The sequence below is a fragment of the Calliopsis andreniformis genome, chromosome 1 (assembly GCF_051401765.1).
Source record: "Calliopsis andreniformis isolate RMS-2024a chromosome 1, iyCalAndr_principal, whole genome shotgun sequence".
Taxonomy (NCBI): Eukaryota; Metazoa; Arthropoda; class Insecta; order Hymenoptera; family Andrenidae; genus Calliopsis; species Calliopsis andreniformis.
Genome location: NC_135062.1, coordinates 16,807,626 through 16,833,045, shown reverse-complemented (window position 1 = coordinate 16,833,045; position 25,420 = coordinate 16,807,626). Strand labels below are relative to the sequence as shown.

Here is a 25,420-nt window from a genome sequence, read left to right as displayed (position 1 = left end):
TATTGCGTTTCAAGGTTTCCGTCAAATTTTATACACATTTATCGTAATAGTAGTAAACAAATATTTAAGTACATCTGGTTGTATGAATACTTCATTAATTTGGATAATGATACTTTAACATTTATGCTAAATTATATACAAAAAATGACTTTTAGCGATCAGAAAATATGTCAAGATAGAGTAAATGTTCCCATATGCTAACATTTCAATTTGAAGGTTGTTTAAATATACATAGTCCAAAGCTAATTAAGTACGAATGCAGCCAGTACTTTCACTACGCTTCTATTATAAAAAAAAAAATACAACGATAATCCAGTTCGCTCAAATCAAATGCAATCCAGCAGTCCTAAGTAAATTTGACAAATCAATTTAAACATAAAACATGCATGTTTTTCGCTTGTATATCTTTCCAACTATAAAATATTACGTATTTTCAAATTTCAGTATTTAAATATTCAGACAGAAGATAAAATTGTCCGAAATTTCTTTATATGGAAATGTACCTCTGCCGGCTTTCTTGCATGTTTAACACTCTTAGATTAAGTATCTAGTATTGACTCTCAATTGTTAATGAATTTACAGTTAATATACATGAAATGAATTTAATATTCCATCTTCCATAGTTTGTGAAAGAACAATAATGATACAGAGGAAAAAAATTTTAGAATTTTACTTATTACTTGTAATATAGCGTACTCTTTTAAAATTAGCTTGCTCTTGTTACTTCTCCGAGGGTCAATATATAATAATGTAATCAGCCATATATTTACACATATAACTCTGTGATAAAAAAAGAGAATAATAGAAAATTTATTTGATTGTAAATCACGAGAATTATTGCCTTTCTTGATTAATATGTATACTTTTACATAAGTAAATAATCTATTATGCTTAAAAATGAATAAACTATATGAAAATCTTATAAGACTAACTCAATTTACACTCTCATTACTCTATTTCATAGATTCAGTCATACATATAAAAACATTTTTTATTCATTCATACTGTCTTTACGTTATTTATATCTAATTAACGTATAACGTCTATAATACTAGATCTTTCCTTCTTAGTCTTTTAAAATTCTTAAACGAGACATCATTAAAAATTTCTTTATATTATGAAAATACTTTCAGTATTTTTCTTTTCTTTATCAAAACATTGTTCGCGCACTAATCTGAAGTTAAAACGTATTAATGAAAGAGATTATCGATATGCTTTTTTCCCTGTACAATTTCCACATGCATCCAGTGCAAGTGACATTTACGATCGATTACAAATATTGTCCTTCAGTTTTATACAGTTTTTACAATAATCGAAACTCCATAGGAATTTATCGAACCCTGAAAGTCCGCGACAATAAATCGTTTAATGTCGGAAATTCGGATTGTCAGTTTGCCAACCTTTTGCATTAGGTCCAAACTGATAGACCAATCTTCGACCAAGCACAGGTTGAAAGATTTTACTTTTGTAATAATACCTGAAAGAATATATATTCCACGTGAAACTAACTACAAAAGCAAATAAAACAAACAAGTAGCAGATAAAAACACTACATGGTATTCCATCTACGTTTTTCATGTATTTAAATACCTCATGGCTCGGCTTAGTTTTTCGTACGTCATTTTCGTGTTTCCCTTCCTCGAACCCCATCGTTTCGCGACTTCATCGCTCTTAACAAACCGAAATTTCGCCTGTGAATAATCCTCCCAGCAGATTAAACTGGGACACGTCTCTCGATTACGTAATAAGTCCCTAATAAACTCCCAAAGCTTTCCCTGGCTAGTGGCTGAAAGCACAATTACATAATATTAGTTAAATTTACTCGAGGAAATATTGTAACACCTTACTACTCACAATTCTTCTTTGCTTTTAATACCCTTGGTCTACCCGGCGGCCGCTTGGTGGAGACTTCAATACTATTCTCCGATTCGGCATCTGTAACAATTAAATAAACGAATTAGACAATTTATTCCCCTAGAATCGAAACGAAATCAACACGGCTAGCTACCTGAGGTGTTATTCGAATTGATCCTCGTGTATTCGTCTTCGGAATGAGGGTGAATGGTGTCAAAAGATGGAACTGTAAACAAAAGTCATTCGTTTCTTTTTGTTTCATAACTCTCCTTATAAACATTAACGTCGAAAACGGTCAATTTTGTTTTAACTAACGTTAAGGAACAGAAAAAAATAGTATCGCATAATTCATCCGATAGTTATTCAATGGACGATCTACTACACGCTCGGTTTCTATTACATTTCTATTATCAGCGTTTCGCCTAGTTTACAATTACATACGTAAATTCGAGATGTGTTGGGAGTGAAGTAGCTCGTAAAGACGTTCTCCATATATGGGATCGTGATAGATAAAATCTTCTCTAGTAAAGGTGACCAGTTCATTCCCAGGCACTGCAAGACTATGCTGAATCAAACTGTACGGCTGTCCGATGTAAGAAGCCGCGGACATCAGCCAATTTATCGTCTCCTCTTGACACCAGTCTCTGACAGATTTGTCTGACCAACCAGTACCGTCGACTTCATTGTTTTCATCACCTGTTAAAGACACGATGACATGACAAGATTAATGAGCGACGTGAACGGGAAGGGGCACGAGCGCATGCGAGGAGAATCTAAAATAAATTGAAAAACAAAAGTGTCCAAGTACTTTCGGTTATTTAAATATCAAAGACATTGAAAAATAACGTCAGTATCATGCCTTGAAGAAGCTCTATAATTTTCAGTATCATACTTTCCTTTATTTAAATTTGAAGTATTCAAAATTCAAACTACGTGTAAGTACTATCTCTTGCAATATTTACATTGCAATAATATTATCATAATAACGCGAAAGGTTTGAGTTTTGAAGAAATATTCTATGGCTATTACCGAAACTACATTTCTTTCGAGATGGTTCGTAACTGCGCGTTGTAAGAGCGTTGCTTTTTCTCGTTACCAACGAGTCCATGTCCAATAATAAGTGATCATCGTCGTCGTTGAGATTGGTGAACGATGGGTACACCTGCAATCGAAACGTATCGCATGACAAACAAATCCGAAACGAAGTCAAGTTACTGCGTTAATGACCTTGTCGACGTCTTCCATGCGTCTCGGTCTTTTTCATCGTGGCAAAGAAAAACGAGATTGTACTGATCTTAATCATGATATTCTTGTACTTGCATAAAACAGAGGAGGATATTTACATCACGATTCGACGAGTGGAATATCCACGTGAGACAGGTATCGGCATTGTACAATAAACGAAGAGCTGTTGTTTCTTTCGAACATTATTGCCGTTTTTTCTTCGAGCATTAGGTGACTACAAACTTCATATCATACGAAGCTGAGTGTACCGTAAATAATACTTAATTGGCAAATTAACACGCGCAAGTGTTACATACCAATAACGGAATAATTATGAATGTTTCTGTTTTTTGTTTATATTTAGACATTGTTATGATAAAAAACACGGAATGATACAGGAAGATAAATTATTGCAATTATATTTTAATTAACTAGTGTCCAAAATAATTAGTCAACGCTAAAATGAAAATAAAATAAATGAAAAAAATCAACGAAAAACATAGTCTTAAGTGTACTATAATCGATTAATCGAATTCAAAGATTTATATTTCGTTATGTACACACTATGAAAAAAAAATTGTTACGATATAATTACTATATATAGACTTATGATTAATATGACAGTAAGATATTCTTTTTAATGATTAATAATACAGACGTATTAAGGGGTCACTATTATCCTTTGAGGCGCATATACGTTTGTTTTGACGCAGCTCTGTGACTATTCGATTCTCTAAATGTTCTTTTCTTTTCTTTAGCCGAAGTGCCAGAGGCGGAATGGTAAACAGGTTGCAAAAATATAAAGATCTGCACCAATTTACCGGTAATTTGTTAGCGAGTGTTTTTATGCATGCTTTTTATGCGAACACCAAAACAGATTAACCTTTCCTAAATGAGAACCAATGCGTAATTGTTTGAATATTTTTCGTATTTTATGACCCGCTTTTGTTTACCACGGATACACATCCTTTATGGTCCGTCTATCGCGTGCATACCAATTCCACTGATTCACTAAAGAGAACAAACACATTCATAATCCATTCCAAAACGCTCTAAATTCAAATTCTATGTCTTTACACGAGTCGCTCGAAAAATATTCATTTAACAGTTGACCGAAAAAATGATATCCATTTTCACAGAGAGCATCAGGGAACCAGCAGCGCGTGAGAGGTGTCAGACAGATTCACCAACGACACGTGAAATTCGATCGTCAACCAAAGTGGAGTAAGCGGGTCATAAAATAAAAACAAATCGAACCACCTTAAATCGCGCAAACTATACTTTCAGAGTGAGTCAACCGAGACGAATAATATGATCAACGCGCAGCGCGAGATTATGTAATTCAACAGATCGTAAACAAACGAATCTCTCCCCGTATGGATTGTAACTCACCTCTGGCAAATCAGTCCTGTCGTAAGTGTCGAATGGATCCATGATCTCGATCCAATCGCTCAACCTTTAAATGGAACAACTCCGAAAGCGCAATGTTATCGTGAACACTGAGTTTCTTCTTACAGAACGTCAAGAGAGGATTGTGTTTTCAAAGCGATCACTGTCTCTGCTCGAGGAACACTCGAATATGGTACGTCTCGGATAGGCGACGTCGCGGCGATGTCGCGTAGCGCGATACTGATCACCGGTCGCCAGAATGTCTCTGACGAAGTTGGGGTCGGCAGCTCTGTGACGCGAAAGACGTCAGCGGGAGAACCGCGGGGACGAACAGTACGGAAGAAGCAGGTTTTCAACGGGGATTTCCCGCTCTTCGAGACCGGCCAATCACCGACGACGCGATTCGCGATAGCTGACGCAATAATTGCGGATACGCTCCATTGGCGGCGCCCCCCGAGATCCAGAACACGAGTTGCGAATCGGGAACGACTGAAGATCGAGGGAATACGATGACGACGAGGGAGAGGAAGCCTTGGCGACTCCTTGCTGACCATCTTACACTAAAAAAAGAATTTCAAATTCAGTTCATATTAGATTTTTGAATTAAAAAAGAAAAGAACTGTTACCATGTAGATATGCGCGATGAAAAATTTGAATTTCGTTGGGTTTAATATCTCGGAAAGATAGGAGTAACTTGTTTCTTCAAGTAGGAAGCAGAGTAGTTGGTTTCCTGTAAATTTGGTTACTATTTAATATAGATATCCGTTATTTTATTATTTATGATTGTGCCGGAAATATCGAACTGTTGAAGTCTGTTCAGACAAGATGAAAGTATACATGACGCCATGAAGAAATTAGATAAGACGATGGGGAAAGTTGTGTATACTCTGCGTCATATATTTTTTTGTAAATCAATCGCTGATTGATTGCAAATACTGAACTCGAAAGAGGAAAACGTTGGTTGGAAAGTGTTGGATTTTTCGATCGCTGATGCTCTGAGAAACACAAGGGGCACTTATCGTTCCTTGCTATTATCCAGTACTTTTACCGAATTACGCATGAATATTGTAAACAAACAAAAAATATCAAAATATATGTTCGATACGGTATTTACTACGAATTGTGTAATTCTTTTTCGTGTCAATATGTCGAACACAACAATTATTTTTTCTTATGACATTCATTTACTATTCATTTTTTTTAACCATTTGATGTGATGTAAAAATTCGCTAAAAATATATTTCAGTGGTGTCGGTAATATTTGAGATCTTTTTATCGTAACTTATTTGACCATTTGAAGAATTTTCGTATCGATATTCTCGTCCGCAAATTTCGCCTTGAATTCTTATTATGAATTCCAAGAGTTTGCGGGTTATCTAGCTTGCACGAAACGCAATTGCTATCAAAATGCAATTTTTCCTCAGCCTTTTGTCACTGAAATAACAAATACTACAATGAAAGAGATTACTGAAAGAGATTACTGAAAAAAGCGGAGAAATAGGTTCCACAGAATTGATATTAACAAATTGTCAACCGAGGTGACATTGAAGCGCTTCTAAATCCATCGACAAATTCTTTTTTCTTTTCATTAAACCTTCACGGCAGAACATGTTATTTGCTGTATCAGTAACTTGCGTTAGACTGATGGGCAAAATATCCCGTGAAAAAGGGACACTAATGCGTGTGATATGCATACCAAACTTTCCTGGATCGCAGTCGCATTCGTGTATTTCAGAAGAATTCGCAATAACACGAAAAAAATACACTCTCTGACGTTAATCATGTATATACCAGGTTCCTTTCGTTAAGTTTCAATAACAAAGCACCTGCTTTTCAATAATAATATATTTCAGTCAATGTTAGTTTCGCGCGTTTAACCCTAACCTATCCCAAAAGATTATTACGACAGTCTAGGGAATTCCTATTCCTATGACTTCATATATGAATCAAATTATTTTTCACTTCTCAGAAGTAATGCACCGTAAAAGTTCCGAGGATTTTTCCTGACAGATTTAAAAAAGATACCTACGATCCTTAATCGATCCAATTTAGTAAATATTATTGATAGCCCGCGAACAGATTTAATTTCCTCTCGTAACTGCATACTCTTCTTTTTCCAGATTTTTGCGAAATATAAATTGAAAAAGCTCTTTTATTGTCGACGCCAATGCACCCGTTTATTTATAGTACGCCACGATGTCTCGACATCGGAGTGTAAACACGTCAGTAGTACCATGATCTTCATTTTATTTCACGATGTATCGTTTTTTTTATTCCCTTTCCGTAGCAGGAAGAACATAACTTTATCATAACCGCAAATCCGCGGAGACTCTCAAAGATTACTAATGGCCGATTCAGGGAACTGTAATCGCACAAACCGTGTCAAGCTTTGATTTTCTGTCAATTCCTCGATCAACCAACATTTCGAAATGCTAAAAGTTACATTCCTTTTCCTTCGATGAATCGATTATTAGAAGACGAGAAGATAAAAACGAAACGGTCGCGATCTACATATCGAATCGATTCATAACTCGTTTTACCTATAATCGAACGAGATCGAAATGCTTCTGAGCTTGACAAATTTTTCTTAAAATAGAAGTGCAGGATAATTATTTGAAATAACATTTTGAACCGCTATTTTAAATACTGTTAGTTGGAAATGTAGGAAATACTGACTTATTTAAAGTAATAGAAATTTCAAATAATGAATGATTGCGTTATTTCTTTACCTCGAATGTGGTGAAAGAAATAATTCGCGAAATAATGCTATAAAAACAATAAACAGAAAAGGTTTTATAATTATCTAAATAATGGTGGTCTAAATAAACAAATAAGCAAAATAACCTAAAATTACCTACATACGTAAATCGAAGTACATACCTAGATCCACTCCAGGACATTTAATTTCGCGAATCCCAGAGGAATAAAAGCACGTCAACATACCCTTTAGTCATCTTCCTTTTCGTTGACAGTGAAGCGAAAAATTCCTAAACAACTTTCGAACCTGTTTTTCCGTCCGAGATTCATCATGTTTTTTGGTGGGACAGGATCGACCGTTTTGGGTGAATCATCGTTGCCCTCATAAAAATTAAAATAAGATCTTATCCGAAATAACAAACAGAATTTTCTCGACCGCATTGAAGCACGATTTTCAAGGCCGCGGGGTTGGTTGTCGTTGCTTCCAGCAACAGAGAAGCAAAATTTCAATTCCTTGTTCAATTTTTGCGCGGATCTTTCTGATAACTTATAAACCACGTCCTTGTCGGTTTCGATGTACCTACTTCCTGCACTGGCACTACGGAAACAAAAAGTGTCGACCGTGCTGTCCATTCATCTCTAACCATCTTTGACCACATTGCCTTGGTTATGGTTTTTATTGTATCTTGGTTTGGTCTACTTCCCCCATTTTGGTCAGATATCGTAAAAAACTGGAGGACAGAATTATTGATAAAATAAAATGACTCTGATAGGAACCCGATGAAAAGGCTAGACAGTTGTTATTTGAAATGCGAATTGATATGCTTTGCACTGTAGGTATTTCATGCTGTTTCGCATAGTGTTGTAACGTTCCGTACTATTTCATGTTTGCAATTTGCAATACAACGCATTCAGTATCTGTATTCCGTAGCATTGTAAACGTTCAACTACAAACGTTGTTTCGCACGTGATTGTCTTTAATCGACGACGGGAACATCGTCGTCTCATTAATTTTCATTTTCTCGGCCGAATACAATCAGAAAATTGCTTCGTGTTATGCAGAACATAATTGAATCGCGAATAAACTGTAACCTATGCAAATTCGGTCACACGTGCAATCGGGCCACTGAATGATTGATGCTAACAATTTTTAATCGGGGCGGTGTTGTGACCATGAGGATATTATCGAAATTGTTTGGTACGACTGATACCTCTGTATTGTGTCAAAATTTGTTTATGAATTCATCGCTTCGTCGACCGCATTCGATTCGATTCAGTTTACGAGCATAACACTTCTTGTTCAATTGAAGATAAATATACAGATATAGAAGTATTTGATTCGTTACTTTATTAAATCTTGTGTAACAGTACTAAAAGCGAGTTATTTCTATTTTCATTGCAAAATATTTTTTCATAACCCCAAAAAATAGGAAAATTAATCAAAATTAAACGGTCATAAAAGTGATTTACTCCTAGAACTTTTGATTTTCGAACTTTCAAGTTTTCAAATTATCAAGTATTATCCGAAAAGAATGGAAAAATCGTAAGGTTGCACATGCAACAGACTGCATTACATATTGAAGCTTCATCCACGACGTGCATACAGATTTTGTGGTAATTCTAAGAAGCGAAAATGCAAATGTCGGCCACGACTGGTCGCAACTTTTTTGTAAAAAATGTTGAATCCTTGTAAAGTACTCTATTCTTTTCTGAATAGAATTTGACAACGCGATAATACGTACGTCGTAGATCTAAAATTGCGCATAAAAATGAGATTTGTAATGACGCAGAAGGTTCGAAAAACAGTAGCCACCATCAATGAAGCCCCGAATTCCTTGAAACATGCCTACGCAGAAAGAATGAAAGGGGCAACGAAAATGAAAAAAGAAACGAATCTTCTTTTTCTCCGACCCATTACGGCAGACTTTTTATCGCGCGAAACGTAGTAATTCTGCGTAATCGAGCACGTTTCGAAACGAGAAAGGTCACTTCGGACTGTCAAACAGGTTCGCATTTTTTTAACCCAGACTCGAGTCGAAAGTTCCTAACTAAAAAAGATCGTTCTTATATTGTTCTTCAACAAAACGATATTTACATTCATCAAATGGGAATTTGCCAAATGTACGCTTATAAAAGAGAATCGGAGTCGCTTTCGAAACGTAAATCTATAGGACAATGATCGAACAGGTACCGTGTCAATGTCAACGAAATGATTAAGACGCTTTTCACGCATGCGTTCTATTAGAAATAGAGATATTGCGTGTTCATTACGTGACGATACATTTCGTCGATAATTCAAGCCTTTGTGATCAGCAAAATGAGCAAAACCAGTTCACTCGGCGAACGCGCCTTACACCTGAGGAAAATCACGAATCTGCGGGTAACAGAAACAGATACTGCATAGATGCGTGCGCAGATCACGTCAACGCGGGCACTATGAATCATTTGTAATATTTGTTTCGCAATAGGCCGGCGAAAAGACCGGCTTCACTTCTAAGAACTTCCATCCTCGGGATATTCCAGTCATTCTCATTATATTCTACAGGAGTACTCGTAATTTTTTTTCAAATAAAATTTACAATTTGAATTACCCTACATTTTACTTGTAACTTGAAATTCATTTGACTAGTTTCTATTATAGAGTTAAAATTTGTTTAGTATCATTATTCTTCGCGTTGAGATACGTTACTGAACTTACAAGAATTGATAAGAATCATTTCCTTGATCAATCTATATTTATGTAGCAGGAACAGATTAATTTTTATAAATAGCTGAATCTGTTCTTGTTTTTCCAAGAAGGAAAATTGTGAACCGGTATATTTCTTTTGGTATTTGCCTATTGATTATGTGTCTCACAATTTCAGGCTTTGTGTACGAGAACTTACCTAAATAATTCTATAAACAGAACGTGTTATCCTTGTGAGTCGAACAAGGATGAGAAATATCATCTTTAGATGTATTCTTCCTGTATTTGCGTGATGTCTTCTATAAATCTTTTTTAATAATAAAATAAAATATTTATCAGGATCTAAAACTTGCTAAAGGTACAAAATTAACAATTCAATTGTCTCACAAAAATGAACTTCGTGGTTCTGAAGTTGGTGTTAATATTCAATGATGAAGTGTTAAATACTATCGTATACATTACACGTTCTGTAAATTGTTAGTTGAAAAAAAAATTAAATTGTATAAATATCATCAACCACAGGTTAACAAAATGTTGTATACACATACATGTGAATTACATTCGTTGAAAAATTCTATATTTTATCACATTTCTCATTCTTGACTATATGCATGTCGATTGTTACTATGAACGCGCTAGAGAAATGAAATATCAGAGATATGTACATCAATCCAAATATTATTAGATAATGAGTTTGTAAAATGTCTGTAAAATAGATTTTTCCGTTAAAATTTATAAAAGAAAAAAAAATAGTCAAGTGAATATTTGAATACATATGTATGTATTCCTATTTTTTACTATCGTCTGATGCCATTTGCGACGCGAGATTTGCAAATTTTGCCATATAATCTACACTATTTTCTCCCATTAGGCATTGCATATGCGACACAACCTGAAATATTAACATATATTGAGATATGAATATAGTAGTTAAATATTTTTTACCATTTATATTTTTTAAATATTTACATCGGACGACGGACGAATATCTTCTACTATTTGAATTCCATTCTGACTTCTTTGACTTGAGATTTTCATAGGAGATTCAAGCTGTCCTAAAAAGCTGCTCAACGAAAAATCTGCTACCTACAATTCAATATTTATTTGTAGAACTTATATAATGTGCTTTCTATTTCGAAATTAAACACCTACCTCGCTATTTAGCCACTGGTGTTCTCCTTCTTTAAGAATTTGGGTGGCACTAGTTATGATTGAATTTGTGGGTTTTGCATCCCTCGTTACTATTTCTAGCTCATCCAAAAAGTGTTTCTCTTGTGGTTCATTTACCGTCACTTTCTCATTTTGTTGATCATTACTATTTAAAGAAGGATCGTTTGGTTTGTTCGTTTCTTGAGAATTAGAGGCAACCTCTTCTGGCGAGCTACTCGATGTAGAAATTATCGGCAGCACCCTCTGAACAACGAGACTTTTTTGTCTTACAGTTCTGCCTCGTTTACAGAAGCGCGTTTTAAATTTCTGTATTGTATGAAAAATAAATAGTGTTATTAATTAAACCATATCGGTATATAGAAAAGAATAAAAAGTATAAAAGTAAACACTTACATCTAACTGTGATTTAAAAGCATCTGGTGTACCAACTTTATGATAAGTCTGTGGAATAAGTGGTCTCCTAAATGTCGATTCCTTTGTTGAAAGCATACGGGACGAAATTACTGTTTCATTACTTCCAGAAGCATTATCGTACACCTAAATATAAGTAAAAATTAATATATTAAATCTGCTATATATTTTAAATAAAATACATTAAAATTTCATTGCGTTTCCTTACTTTACTCGTGCCATAACTATGTTTTGCTATTGATAATAACTTTTGCAATGTTAAACACAAGCTATCATCACGTAAACTGCTTGGTGTAGGTTCTTCGACGTGTTGCTCTCGCTGTTGCCAATCCCACCAATATTCCAAGGTAATTTTAGACTCACGACCGAACTGGAAAACTTAGAAAATTAGAAATGACGCGTTTCTAATGAGTATGTGGAAGGTTTTAAGTTTCAGAAGATCTTTTCCCTTTTACAATTTTAAGTTAAGTGTTTACCATTAAAAAGAGATCCCCTACAGTGATGGTATTTGCTTCTTCTAAATTCCATCCTTTTCGAATCCTTTCAATTGTTTCCCTTCCCGGAAATCTATTAGGTTCTGTTTGTTGCTGCTGTGGTTGTTGCTGTTCTGAAGTTAACTTTTCTGAAATTGTAATAATAGATGGTTTTTCTAAAATATTACTACTAGACTCTACTGCATCGACGTCGCTGTTGTTATCTGGCTGTGCACAGTTATCTTCTGATTGATTTGCGCATTTTTTGTCTAGTTTATTCCTCTTGATTCCCTTCTTTCCAACACCTTTTAAATATTGCACTGATCCTAACAAGTCCATTTTAGAACCCTTCAGTCCTAAACGTTTCTCATATGAATTTAAACTAACGCTATTGCTCGTGAGATATTCTCCAAGATTCACCATTGGTAAAGCAATTTTACATCCTTCTGGCGGTGCCACGCGTAATAATTTAATGTCTTTCATTTCATTAACAACGGTACTTTCTACATTAGTGGACTACATTAGATGTATAGGATTTTTCTTTATACTTTTTTGTCATAGAAAGTGTAATAAGAAATCTTAATACCAGTAGTGTACTTTGAAGTAAGGATACTGTATTATATTTTGCAGGTCGCCATCGTTGTTGTAAAAATATTAGTAAACTAGACAAACGTCTTTGTATAGGTAATAAAGTGCGTACTCTTGGATTCATTGACGATGCCTGTACTTGCCACCATGCCATGTTATTACGAGGCCTTAGTTCAATTGTTATTCTAGATGGTAATTTAATTTCTTCTTGCCAATCTGGATTAACATAAATCTGTTAAATATAATCTTCAAGTTCTAATTGATTTGTTAAATATACCTTCTAATTGATTCAGTTTTCTTAATGCCCTACATATAGGTGTTTTAATTCTCATAGTTTTTCCTCTAAGCCTAACTTGTGTTGACCCCCAATAAACTAATTCGTTTAATTTCAAATGTACTTTTTCATGTATTCTAGGCAATTTTCTCCTCAGTTCACCATAATTAATTAAACCATATAATTCCTGGGAAGTCTTCTTAACATCTATAATATAAATAACATATATGATTACAGATTTAATATTTAATGTATAACAGATTTATGAACAAATACCTTCTGAAAATTTCAAATGTTTAGAAAGTTTCAACCATGTTCTGTAATAAAAGTGTCTAATTTGTTCTTTATTTTTTATCATAACATCAGGCAAGCCTTTCTTCTTTCCTTGGCATAAGAAATAACTTTGGAGAGCATCAAAATCTTTCCCATACTCGTTCAAAGCTTTGAAAAAAGTATTCTTATCTTCCATTGACCATAATTCGCAAGATCTCTTCAGAGACTTCACTTTTGCTTCCACATTGGCTTCCTCATCCTTAGAGTCTAAATATAATTATAATTAATTCATTACATTTATGTAGATATCTTATCCATTATCAAACTAAGAAGCTTAAGAACTTATCTATCAACAAACCTTTCTTTTCAGAAGCATTATTATCACTAACATCCACTTTCATCTTTTTAGTACCCCGAACAACACGTACTTGAGTATTTTTAGAATCTGTAGGTACTTTTAATTCAGAACAAATTGGTGCACCTTGAGATGTTGAAGGAGTTTCTTCTTTTTTGGCCACTGTGCCTGTCCCTTGACTTTCACATTCCTCGCTTTTTGCGATATTCTCCATTTTAACGTTTTTACAAAAATTTGAAACGAGAACCTCAAACGATTTTAGACATTTCCACGTCTCAAGTCTCAGAACTCGTCAGGAAGACCAATACCTTCGTCAACATTTTCAATTTATAATGAAAAATGCGTTCATTGCGTGTCGTTACGTCCACATTACTGTTTCTTTCTAAAATCGTATGAGAAAATCTATGCGAAATCAGAAATACGATGAAGGAATCGTGAAAGAAACGCAATAGAAAGTTTATTGTTGTCAAAATGAGATGCATACGCGTATTCCTAACAAATCTAAGCTTGACTCGTTTCGCGACTTCTTAATTGTTAAATACCGAATAGAAAAGATAGTTTCTACGTGACGTCTACACGAAGCAATTAAGGAAATCACGTAATCGTAACAATATAACGACGTATTTTTAAACAAATACAACAGGTACCTAGAGTGATGCGTTCTTACGAACTACACAATTCCTAGCCCCTCTAAGAGTAGTTCGAATCTTTTTATATTGCAAGATTCACAAATAGAAAAATGATTGAACACATTATTACGAGTAATAACATCGTAAAATTAGTAGCCCGACCGCGGTGGACGTGATACTGATTAATCAATACGCTTCTACGAAGTTTTTAAACACTTGTTGGATAGCGTAGTAAAACTGAATAAAATTAAGAACAGAATCCTTTCGATGCAAGATTCGAACTGATTCCAATGCTAAACATACACTGTGAATAAAAATTTTCTTTATTCGTTGTTCAATCATAGTTATTCCACGCTTGTATACGTTTTTCGAGTGTAATTAATTGGTTGACTAAATCTATGCAAACGTCACAACACGTGAAAGGTTAAAAAGAGAAGAAATAAGTCGTGGCAGTCTTATAGGAATTCTAGGATGAAATAGAAGAAAATCATAAATATTGATCTTTCGTTAAGAAATTTTTTGTCAAATGCAAATTAATGACTCGATGTTACTTAATTGAAATTGAAATTCGAGTTTATTTAGAAACACTGCTTATTTTCGTAAAGGTAGTTATAGAACAGTGTTTCTCAAAGCCGCCGCTTCTGCTGTTTTGGCGAAATTTGAATGATCTCAAGGGGTAATAAAAAAAAGCCGCAAAATTTTGGATTTACAACAAGTGATTAATGAAGCATAATTTTTTCGTAGGGCTTTAAATATACGTTACTTAGGTTCAAGTCTACCCGAATGTGTCTTGTCCTTCGAAGCACTCGCAAAGGACTGAAAAGTTGTTAAAACTACTCCGTTTATCAAACCGAATAGGATAAGGTCATATAACACATCCTACAACAATCTATCATATGATTTTTAGATTTCGTTGCGATATTTCAAACAATCTGGGAAAGAAAGGGTTAAGATTACATCTCGACTACACCTGACTACACCCCGCACATTTGTCCAGGAAATTCCGCGTGCTCAGCGTGGCGCTTAAAAAATGATTTTCGCGCTGCTGACGATGCCGCCCACCGTCAAGTGCATCCCGTCCCGACCAATAAAATCGCGTGGATAATTGTGCACACGACCAATTGCAAATCTTCCATTTCACTCTTATGGCAAGAATGTTGCGACGATGCTAGGTTTCCAATCTAAATGTATTATTTTCGCGCAACGTTGTTCGTGGGCAGTGGCCTTGATATAGGAAAACCCGTGTTGGCCGAGCAGTGGTACTCGTGGTACTTAATTAAATACACGTCGATCGGTCTGTTTTCGTTTGGTGGTGAAAAAAATCGACGAGATCTCGGACGTTGACCGTCGTTTGGCGTGGCCTTGGTGGAGCCGAGGATTGACGGTGTCTCGCGCGAGTCAGTTATGGGGCTGCTGTGAAATATCGTGATATCTTGTCGCGCGTGTTATGCGCTCGCTAAATTGTATCGCCACCCCGGTTCTGATAACTGTAACCTTGAGTGTAGTCACTATTGCGGGTCTACGTCAAAGGTGACAACGGGCCAACACACACAGAGAGAGAGAGAGAGAGAGAGAGAGAGAGAGTGTGTGTGAGAGAGAGAGAGAGAGAGAGAGAGAGAGAGAGAGAGAGAGAGAGAGAGAGAGAGAGAGAGAAGAGAGAGAGTGAATTCGGTTTTATTCGCTCGTAGCTGCTGGCGCAAGGGGGGCGCGAGGTGTCACTGACAAAGTGTATCTAACCTTAAAATGCGAGCATCCGTGATCAGCGATGCGATTCTACTGCTCGGGCTGCATTTCTTGTATTGGTGTTGCAACACGATAGATGCCAGCGGCGGGGCTCTTGACTCGAGCCCGAACTTTCAGTCTGGCTCCTCTGGAAGCTCACATTCCAAAGTCTCAGCGTTCTCTGCTACCCTCACCGATGGACTGGCGCAGGCAGTGGCCCACGAAGCTGGTAAACTTCTTTTTGAAGCTTATACACATTTGTTTTTTGCGCTAACTTGACTCACTCTACATTGGTCCCATTAATTCTTCATGTGTTGTTGAGTGTCTGCAATTCATTTTATGTTTAAGATTTTGTTCATGTACATAGGAACATCTATAGGTGGTATTTGCATGCAGGGTTGCGCTTAATTGGGATAATAATGTTCAATTTTTGGAAAGGATGTGCAGATATAACAGTGTTTACTGTATCTTTGTTGCAAAATATTTGCAGTATTTCCTTTTGGCAAGAGCATGATGTTTGGGTCATTAATTTGGTTCAAATTTTATATACCTGTGCTGCTCGAATCTTTGGAAGAGAATTCAATATGCATTTGATATAGTGCATAAATTCTGAACAAAATTTGAGCCACATTAATGATACAGTTGTAATATAGTTCTTTTAAAAAATATGAAAATGTTTTATTACTTCTAATTATTTTTTGTAGTAGAAAATTTGATCCTAGTTTATTGTTTTCCTTCTTTTTTTTGTGGAGGAAACATAAATGTGTTTATGATAAAAGCTCATAATTCAGAAAGTAATTTGTAAATTATAAAAGTGATCTAATCCTTCAAAAATTAAAGCCATATTCAATGAATAACAATCTTCAATGCTGTATGTTATTACATAGAGAATCTTGTATATCATTAACAAAATATGTTCATTTCATTATCAATTTTGTATTAATACAATTGGACAGAAAACTTATTATGAACATTCAATAACCAATGCAAATGCAACCTTAAGAAAAAGGCATCTGTGGTAACAAACTAAATACATCATAAACACATACAATCAAACGTAGGCTGTTTAATTTATTACAGGTTCCGATACTTGTAACGATGACCTAGCTTGTCTTACAATGGCTTCTCATGATCGACTAGGTTTAGAAGCTATCAAATCACTCCATAGTCAACTAGATGATGATGCCAATGGAAATGTAGATCTTTCAGAGTCAGATGATGTGAGTACATTGTTGTTTCTATATAACTTTTTATTATACTCTGAGTAAAGAGAAATAATATATTCCTTGCAGTTTTTAAGGGAAGAGTTACAGTATGAAGCTGGGTATGAAAGAAGACAGAGGGCTTTTCATCATAATGATGATATGCATATTAGTGTACGAGAACTTTGGGAAGCCTGGTTAAGGTCAGAGGTACTGATGCTCTGATTTTATTCTAATTGCAGTTTCCCAGGATTAGAAATTACTTTACCAATTTTTTACTCCTTAGGTTCACAATTGGACTATAGAACAAACATCTGAATGGTTGACTTCTAATGTGGAGCTCCCCCAATATGTTCCTACTTTTATACAACACCGTGTAACTGGTGCTACACTTCCAAGGTAAGTTTTTTAGGAAATGTATTGCTTTTGTTTATCAATTTTCATAATAATATTCTTTACTTCATTTACAGATTGGCTGTGAATAACATGCATTACTTGAGTAATGTTTTGGGGATTAAGGATCCCATTCACAAACAAAAAATTGCCTTAAAAGCTATGGATGTAGTTCTCTTTGGACCACCAAAAGGTAATGAGTTATTGAATACTGTTTTCAATTATTCATTATCTTTTTACAGTATGATTCTAAAACAATATTCAATGTTATAGATACTGGGCATAGTGTAAAAGATTTGATATTGATAACATTATTATTTGGAGCTCTTATTGGGTGTTGGTATGCCTATCAGCAGAAGAAAAATTCACAGAAACATCTCCATAGAATGATGAAGGATATGGAAAGCTTGCACAAAGCAGAATTGGCTCTTGAAGATTTGCAAGTAAGTTTCTTTATGCTTCCTTTCTGTACTTGTTATTAATATCGGTATGCTTTTGCAGAAAGAATTAGAGAGGGCAAGAATGGAACAGGAAAATGTAACAACAGAGAAACAAAATTTAGAGAAACGTTTGCAGGACGAAAGTATGGGACTACACGCTTCGTATTCGGATCTAGAAGTCTCTCAGCTAAAAGCAGAAATTGAAGTACTATACATATCTTCATTTTTACACTTGGAAATCATTCTCAGAATCTAACTAGGTGACATTTTGTAGATGTTAAAAGTTGAGTTACAACGTGCAGAGGGTGAACTCGAAGATAGATGTTGGTCTCCCCCTCCGGGATTGCAACACTGGTTACAATTAACTCACGAAATTGAGAATAAAGCATACACGAAGAAGAAGATAGCAGCAGAAAAGCAATTACAACAAGCACGAGAGGCAGTAAGTATATCCTAAATCTTTTTTCTTATGTTATAGTCACTTATTATGACTACTTTTTAAATGTGTTTTTTAGTGCGAAAAATTACGAAAGAAACGATCGAGCTTAGTGGGAGCTTTTGTTTCAACTCACGGGAAATCTATCGATGAAGTCGACAAAAGTATAGTTGAAGCAAGAACAGCTCTAAACGAGGTTACTGCCGAACTGCAGGAAAGAGTACATCGTTGGAAACAAATTGAACTTCTGTGCGGTTTTAATATAATTAACAATAATGGAATAAGCTACTTAGAAACTGTACTCTACAGAGGGACGCCTAATGGCCGAGGTCTTGGACTCCGAGGTATTCAAATCTAAAGAATATTATATATGTGAATCATATTTGTTTAGTTCTGTATTACTCATTTGGCCCATAGTAGCATTTCTGACGAGTTTTACTAAGAAATTTCATCTTAAATATGATAGATCAATATTAACAATTGTTTGTAATTGATTTTTTAGGTCGGCTCAGTAGCCAAGATGACTTAGATGACGAAGCAAGCTCAGTGTACGCGCCTTCATCATGTGGTGCCGCAGGTAAGCTGGAAACGGACTTCCACGAGCATATAGAATGATATAACAAATGCTCAATTTGTATATACTATTGTAATTTAATACGACAACTTATACACTTATATTTTTACGTGGATGAGGCTGTACAGGTAGATAATTCACTAACTCGTTTGCCTCCCTATATTAATTTGGGGTTTTTTGTGAAATTATTTTTTTCTAATAGATTCATGTGTGATGTAGGTGCGCATGAATACCCTAGACAGATTTTTATAAAAATCTCTTTGATAACTTTTTCGTACATTTAATAGTTTTTGTGCAACCTCATATCAAATTGCGTAGGATTTTTTTTGAGCGAAATATGAATACCCCGCATAAAAAATTCACACGTTGCCTTAAATAATGTATACAGTTCAAATAATCGATCCAAGTTTCTTATTTATTTAGTATTGTTAAAGGAAAAATAATTGAGCATATTCATGCCGAATGCTAAGTGCAGATGCTTGTGATGCGAAATGCAGATACATAATGTCACACATTACAATGAAATCTATGTTTTATTAGAATATATTGTTATGTTTTGTGAAATTTGTTGTTTATTTCGTTATTGTTCAATTGTTTCGTTAAAGAATGTTTGTAAATCTTCTGTGATATATTGATGTTTTTATGTTTTTGTAAACTAATATATCTATTATGTTGTTATTCGTTATCATTTGATTCTAGGGGAAGGAGAATTTACTTAGCAGTTCAAAAAAAAATTAACGAAGCTGCAAATTTTAAATGATTTAGAAATTGTTGAAACCATTATTCCTATTTAATATTTTTGAGAGTGGTTTGTAGTGAAACAATTACATATCAATGCCTCTGGAAATGTGACACAAATGTACACGTCAAATGTAAAATATAAATTTGAATGTCAAAGTAATGTGTGACATGAATACAATACTTGTGATCGATAGTAAATCCTCGTTCATGAAACTTTTATGAATTAAACTCATGCGAAAATAAAAGACAATTATTCTCTATACATAACAGAATTAACATTGTGAATGATAGACTTTTTATTGAATTTATTTAATCAGGATGTGTGTGCAGGAAAAGGGAAGATTAAATATTAAAATGTTCCCCTTTCCTAGTCAAGATTTACCAAGCTTCATCAGAAGCGTCAACAAATCTTGTAAGTTATTGTTAATATGCGTAAGAGTTTATATGAAACACATAGAGTAACAACACCATTACATAAAAACCCGTATTGTTTCTTCATAATCGCGTGTGTATAGAGAGCATAACAGTTTATGTTAACATGACATATTTTTGTAATTGAGGAAACCTTAATGAGACGCATTCGAGCAAGTGGCTGACACAATGTGATATTACTAAAGTAAATAATGACATTATTATACAAGAAGGAGGAATGTTTTATAGGTTTTTTCTTTGTTAAGCGTATATCAAATGAAGTTTTAAGTCACTGGCGAGTGACCCCGTACTTAGAACGAAATTTAAGAGGGGATAACTTATTAAATTAGGTAAAGAAAACAAGAGCAGAATAAGTTAGATTATACGTGATGCGTTCTCCATCACGGAAGACTAGATACAGTCAGCGACGACAATAATTAATCAAACTTTAATTGTTGATATACAGGGGTCAACTCGTGTCGCGACTTCGATTCCTCCGTAGTCATTCAGATTGCCTTAACTCTAGATTGTTCGTGACTCCCGAACTGGGACTGTTAGATAGCAACAGATACATCTTCAGCGGCTTTGAACACTTTGTGTTCTTCCACATTCTAAACAACACACATATTCACAAACCGACAAAGTGCCAAGCGTGATAATTATCAAATTATCACTACACGTTGTCCGTAAGCGTCTATTTTATAGACTTATTTGTAGATATCGAAGTGTGGTCATCGAGTTCCTTCTAGGGACATCAGGGCAAAGCGGATCTTCGAGACGACCGGGATCTTCCGTCGAATCTGTTGTTAAGCGTTCTCTAGTGACTCAGAGGGCACGATTCGTGTTTGCCAGAGCCGCGGAAACGCGTTGCGTAACCCGTTCTTATTAATAGTTAGAATTAAAGCGAATGGGAGCATCGGCGTATCTAATCTTAAGGGGACGGCCCTGCTGGAGGTGTCATTTCTTCGCGTGCACAGACAGCGTATTGCTCTGTCCCAACGAATCGAATTTATTGGGCTGTTCAAGAGAGCCAGTGATCATCAATTTTACGCGTTATCAAGCGATTGCGTGATCTTTATACTGGTTTCCGTGATCTCCGATTCCTGGGATTTCGATGATAGTGCCAAGAAACCGAATTCTATTTCTTCAGGAGAGGGGCGGGGGAGACATACGGTTCGTCGTCGCGTCATGGTTAATATTAGAGTCAATTAAAATTAGATTCGACTGATTCGACCGTGGATTTTACTCAGTTGCAAATATTCTCGAACGGCTCGAAGAGCGCGTGGCATCCAATATGGTTCTTTCTTTCTCTACCCGACCACAGTACTGATCCAAAGTTTGGGTACATCTATATTTTTTGCAATCTTGTGGATGAATGAAGAATCATGTAGAATAGAAAAGGGAGTTGTGAATCGTAGTATAAGAATCACGGAAAGTCTCAGTCATTTGCTAATTAATGAGATTCTGACGATGAGCTTACTATAGTCCGGATGAAATTAATTGATTCGAGGCTGTATTTCCCGCTCCCAATCATATCTTTGCTATGAATTGCTTTTGCTTCAACTTAATGAGAGATTACAATTTTTTAAAAGTTTGGTTTTTTCACAAATTTGTTTTTCTCATTTTATGTGTACCTATACTTTTGAGCAGTGATCGATATGCCATTTATGTAGGAAGAAACAGAAAAAGAATTTATACATTAATTCGGATGAAACAAACATGTTACTCCCACCCTGATTGTGTACAATTTATAGTTAGCAGTTAATAAATCAAGCAAAATGCGAGAAAACCAAGAAACCAACGAGCCTTGTTTGTATGACCTAAGCTGTGGACATAATAATGATCTCTCATAATGATTTCCGCATCTTGTTCACATGATCGATTACCCGCTGGTGCATGCAATTTTAATTTCGAGACGAACATGACACTAGATTTAAGTCTATCGATTTAGACGGTATTATTTTGCTAAGTTCCTGTAAGATCGTGCTCTAAATTTTTCAAAACGTATTTTTATACCTTCTTTATTTCTCTTTTTTTTCTATTCTCCACTCTTTTTTATCTTTTTAATTGTTTTAATCAGGTCTTTAACTCGATGTGCCTTAAAATGTTCTCAACTCTATTTCTTCAAGTAACTTAAGCAACACTCTGTGGTTCAACGACAGTGATACTCCACCAGGTTAAACTGCATATTCAATACAATACAGAGAATGCATGCCGAGTATGTAGAACCCCAGGCATCAATTAAAAATTGAAATGGAATGAATTAGTAGAATCGGTTACTGATTCTCTCACTCAATTTGCATGCATTACAGAGATACTATTCTTCCTCCTCTTGTGACCTCCAAGTTCTCACAGAACTCAATCTTGCATGGAATTAGTTCTCCAGAGAACAGCATGAAACGAAAAATAATAAACTAATACATTCAAACCTTTAAATATCAAATTAAATAAAACATAATTACCCGGTAATAATCAGAGATACTAACTCCATCCACGATGAGTTTCATATCACATCCACGTGTCTCCCAAAGACCTGTAAATCACAATACATGAGAAACCCATCCAATAAATCAAATATCTCGATAGTGACCTTACTCTACTCCTCATCCACAGGTACTTTGGACAGTTTAACTTGGAAGGAGTCGTCGGTACCACCAGATTCATCCAGCAGTGAAACAGGGAAAGACACACCACCTGAGAGCAATGTGGTACATTTTATCGTCGGTGATGGATCTGAGGAGCTAGTGAGGCCAACCAAAGAGAAGGGCAGTGGGATAGTACGCTCTTACAGCCAGGACACTAACATACTCCTAGGGGTTGAGGACAAGGCTACTTCAGGATTCCTGTCGAAGACGTCTTACTCTGAGAATTCTTTGGACTCGTCAACGCAGGAACGACCTGGTCATCAAAGAACAGGGTCGACAGCGAGCAACACTGCATTGACGATGGCCACGACGTCGTCAGCAATGACGACGACGACGACCATGTCAACGAGCAGCTCTCATAAGAAGCTGAAGGAGCTGCCCACAGTAATGTCTGTGGACGATGATACGTTGTCCACCGACTGGAGCTCCTCCACTGAGAACGACGAGCAAAAACGAAGGCGCAGGAAAATCCTGTTCCCTCCATTCAGGAAGAACAAAACGAAAGTAACGTGATGACGCGGGTCACGTCACCGCTAGTCATGTAATAAGACGAGTAATCGTGCGTCGTTCATATTATTCCTTTACTTAAAATTCAAAAAATTGAGAAAATACAAAAAAACAGCTAACTCCAGCGGATTTCAAACGATTCAGGCCACGACGCACGTGCACTTAATGATCCGTTCACGTTGGGAAACCGGTTGATCATTTAGATTATTAGATACATCGCCGGGTATGTACATACGTACGCGTACAGAAAGATGCATAGACATTTGTGTGTATGATAGAGAGACAGATCGTAGCCGGGTGGAACATCCTTGAGAACTCGTTGGTCCTGTGATTCGAGAATTGTATTTCTTAGTCTATGTGATAGCAGATGCGGCCAGTGAGTCTCGGGAATAGGTTTCTGTTAATTCTGTTCTACTTGGCTACTGTCGCGCAGGATGTGTTTGATGTCCCGGTGTGCTCCCGTTTTGCCAAATGTTCAGTCTTCTTCAAACGCGAATCGACGAGTTCTTATTCGGCCGAGACACCAGCAGATCACGTTCAAACTGGATCGCTAGACTTTTTATTCTGCGATGTTGAAATTGTTCAGTCACGACAATACTTTGACCCAGGGATGAGCGACGAAATCTTGACCTTATCTTACGTTCTTAACTTCAATGTAAGATTGGAAATAGCTCTCTCTTACTCTTGACTTTTTTTTTTAAATCTTCTGGTATCTTCAGTATTAGCTCCTCAAAGTATTTCTTCGATTTTAGTTCCGATGCGCAGTGTCTGGACTTCTGGTTGCAGCAATAGTTGAAATTCTTATCTCTCTGAACTTGGCAAATCTCAGATATTTATTTTTTGCGAGTTGATTTTACAGTGTTATAGGGTCTCTCTAATGTAAATATTCTAGGTCCTAAGTCTTACGTCTTCTGTACTTTAAATTTAGTAGCAATTATAGTCTTTTCTTTAAAGTAACAGAGGTGTTTAGTAAGCTTATTGTTTTGCCTCTCTAAACTATGATAGGTCTAACTTCTCTAGGTGTTCCGAGGCCTCTAGGTAACAGCACTCTCTTCTTAAAAGTATTGGTTTAATTTAAGTTCACTTGTATTCCTCTTCATCTTCTCATTCTTCGATTCATCCAGATTTATCCTAAAGGCCAGTAAAATATTTACAAGTATTTTCAATGAACTTCATCTTCCTTAGTTTCCTATGACTCGGCCTAAGTCTTATAACTTTTAACATTTTGACTTAGAGACACTGTGATTATTATCCAATAACTAGTGATTAACTAGAAGTGGTGATCGCCCATCCCTGTGCCAGACCTTTTTAGATAAGTTTTTGATCGTAAAAACAAAATTTTAACTCATTAATGTTTCCTTGTGTTTCTTTTATCACACTGATGCTAGGAATAACTAGTACAACGTAAACCTTTTAGTTTTTTTCCTTCTCTCTTCTGTCGGTTTTAAACTTCGATCACTGTACAGGCTGAGCACAAATTTCACGCTCTTCCATTGAAGTCTTCTCTTTAGATTTTGTGAATGGAACGCTTAGAACGTCCTAGTGAAATCTCGTGTGTACGCTTAGAAAAACCTGCGAGTCTCGATAGGCGACGAACCAAACCGATGTATCACTCGGGACTGTTTTGTACATTTGTAAGAAACCAACGATTACACAACGTAGACAGGCGTATATTCTAAAGTAGGCGATAAAAAACGTATATGATAAGAACCATTGAAGGATGTCGGTTGATTCCATAAGTAATGTTCTTTTAGGCGAATTTTTGGACACAGCAAAGAATATAGAAAAGATAGCCAAAGTTTCCCAAAAACGATAATACAAAAATATTAAAAGCTTGATACATTCAATTTTTCTTTCTCGATTTAGACTATCTATTAAATTATATGAATTTTGTATTACTTATGGAATCGCCTTTTAAATAGTACTATGAGGAATTATAATCAGAACAAAATCAAGTAGTCCTTGATCTTGTATAGATCTTTGGCATTGCTCTGACTATTTATTCCCAATCCTTTGAGGTCCAGCAATTTGTGGATGTCGACAGAATTGTACATAAAGTATCGTTAAAAAAGCAATAACTTTTAAGACTACGTTTTGCGTAAGGTTCTCTATTTTCTTTTAGATGAATTTGTATTAAGAAATTTGTAAGTATTATTAGATTTAATATTGAACTGTGACGAGAGTTGCAGATGTGTTCGAGTCTCGAGAAGGAGAGGACCTCAGGGGATTATAATCCTGAATGAAAAAATACTGAAAAAGAATGTAATCACAAAAACCAATTTGTGCTTATCCCGTACGGAGAAAGCGTAAAAATTTTATTATTTGA

At 35.6% G+C, this 25,420-nt stretch overlaps 3 protein-coding genes across 6 annotated transcripts; 1 reads left to right on the top strand and 2 right to left on the bottom strand.

Moving 5' to 3' along the window:
- Nucleotides 1-932: 932 nt before the first annotated feature.
- LOC143177173 (ETS-related transcription factor Elf-5) lies at nucleotides 933-4,644 on the bottom strand. The gene is made up of 7 exons (XM_076374989.1): nucleotides 4,471-4,644; nucleotides 2,884-3,016; nucleotides 2,296-2,550; nucleotides 2,009-2,080; nucleotides 1,855-1,935; nucleotides 1,591-1,786; nucleotides 933-1,477 (listed from the first exon to the last, which is right to left on the bottom strand). Exons 1-7 carry the CDS (start codon nucleotides 4,510-4,512, stop codon nucleotides 1,366-1,368), a joined length of 891 nt encoding a protein of 296 aa, XP_076231104.1. The 5' UTR covers nucleotides 4,513-4,644; the 3' UTR covers nucleotides 933-1,365.
- Nucleotides 4,645-10,249: 5,605 nt separating this feature from the next.
- Nucleotides 10,250-13,608, bottom strand: Crm (cramped chromatin regulator). The gene is made up of 10 exons (XM_076380559.1): nucleotides 13,398-13,608; nucleotides 13,043-13,306; nucleotides 12,770-12,973; nucleotides 12,518-12,708; nucleotides 11,908-12,420; nucleotides 11,640-11,801; nucleotides 11,414-11,557; nucleotides 11,003-11,326; nucleotides 10,820-10,936; nucleotides 10,250-10,742 (listed from the first exon to the last, which is right to left on the bottom strand). The coding sequence occupies exons 1-10, from the start codon at nucleotides 13,606-13,608 to the stop codon at nucleotides 10,638-10,640; spliced, it is 2,235 nt and encodes a 744-aa protein (XP_076236674.1). The 3' UTR covers nucleotides 10,250-10,637.
- A 1,126-nt stretch (nucleotides 13,609-14,734) lies between these two features.
- On the top strand, nucleotides 14,735-23,103 carry Stim (stromal interaction molecule). 4 transcript variants are annotated; one of them, XM_076380580.1, is made up of 12 exons: nucleotides 14,735-15,553; nucleotides 15,712-15,974; nucleotides 16,826-16,965; nucleotides 17,038-17,157; nucleotides 17,234-17,346; nucleotides 17,418-17,533; nucleotides 17,614-17,783; nucleotides 17,842-17,985; nucleotides 18,055-18,222; nucleotides 18,296-18,560; nucleotides 18,719-18,793; nucleotides 22,556-23,103. In XM_076380580.1, exons 2-12 carry the CDS (start codon nucleotides 15,767-15,769, stop codon nucleotides 23,098-23,100), a joined length of 2,064 nt encoding a protein of 687 aa, XP_076236695.1. In that variant the 5' UTR covers nucleotides 14,735-15,553; nucleotides 15,712-15,766; the 3' UTR covers nucleotides 23,101-23,103. The 4 variants fall into 4 exon arrangements, with proteins under 4 accessions (XP_076236695.1, XP_076236686.1, XP_076236712.1 ...); XM_076380571.1 differs by lacking the exon at nucleotides 14,735-15,553 and having other exon boundaries at nucleotides 15,631-15,974; XM_076380597.1 differs by lacking the exons at nucleotides 14,735-15,553; nucleotides 22,556-23,103 and adding an exon at nucleotides 22,023-22,120 and having other exon boundaries at nucleotides 15,631-15,974.
- Nucleotides 23,104-25,420: the final 2,317 nt, after the last annotated feature.

Excerpts from the sequence above, each read along its gene's own strand:
- Stim (XM_076380580.1), top strand. The coding sequence starts at position 15,767 with ATGCGAGCATCCGTGATCAGCGATGCGATTCTACTGCTCGGGCTGCAT. Across the intron at positions 17,534-17,613 it reads TCTCTTTGGACCACCAAAAG|ATACTGGGCATAGTGTAAAA; the intron begins GTAATGAGTTAT and ends TCAATGTTATAG. Across the intron at positions 17,986-18,054 it reads AGCTAAAAGCAGAAATTGAA|ATGTTAAAAGTTGAGTTACA; the intron begins GTACTATACATA and ends GACATTTTGTAG.
- Crm (XM_076380559.1), bottom strand. The coding sequence starts at position 13,608 with ATGGAGAATATCGCAAAAAGCGAGGAATGTGAAAGTCAAGGGACAGGC. Across the intron at positions 12,974-13,042 it reads ACATTTGAAATTTTCAGAAG|ATGTTAAGAAGACTTCCCAG; the intron begins GTATTTGTTCAT and ends TTTATATTATAG. Across the intron at positions 11,802-11,907 it reads TAGGGGATCTCTTTTTAATG|TTCGGTCGTGAGTCTAAAAT; the intron begins GTAAACACTTAA and ends TAAGTTTTCCAG.
- LOC143177173 (XM_076374989.1), bottom strand. The coding sequence starts at position 4,512 with ATGGATCCATTCGACACTTACGACAGGACTGATTTGCCAGAG. Across the intron at positions 3,017-4,470 it reads ACAGGACTGATTTGCCAGAG|GTGTACCCATCGTTCACCAA; the intron begins GTGAGTTACAAT and ends TTTCGATTGCAG. Across the intron at positions 2,551-2,883 it reads TCGAAAGAAATGTAGTTTCG|GTGATGAAAACAATGAAGTC; the intron begins GTAATAGCCATA and ends TGTCTTTAACAG.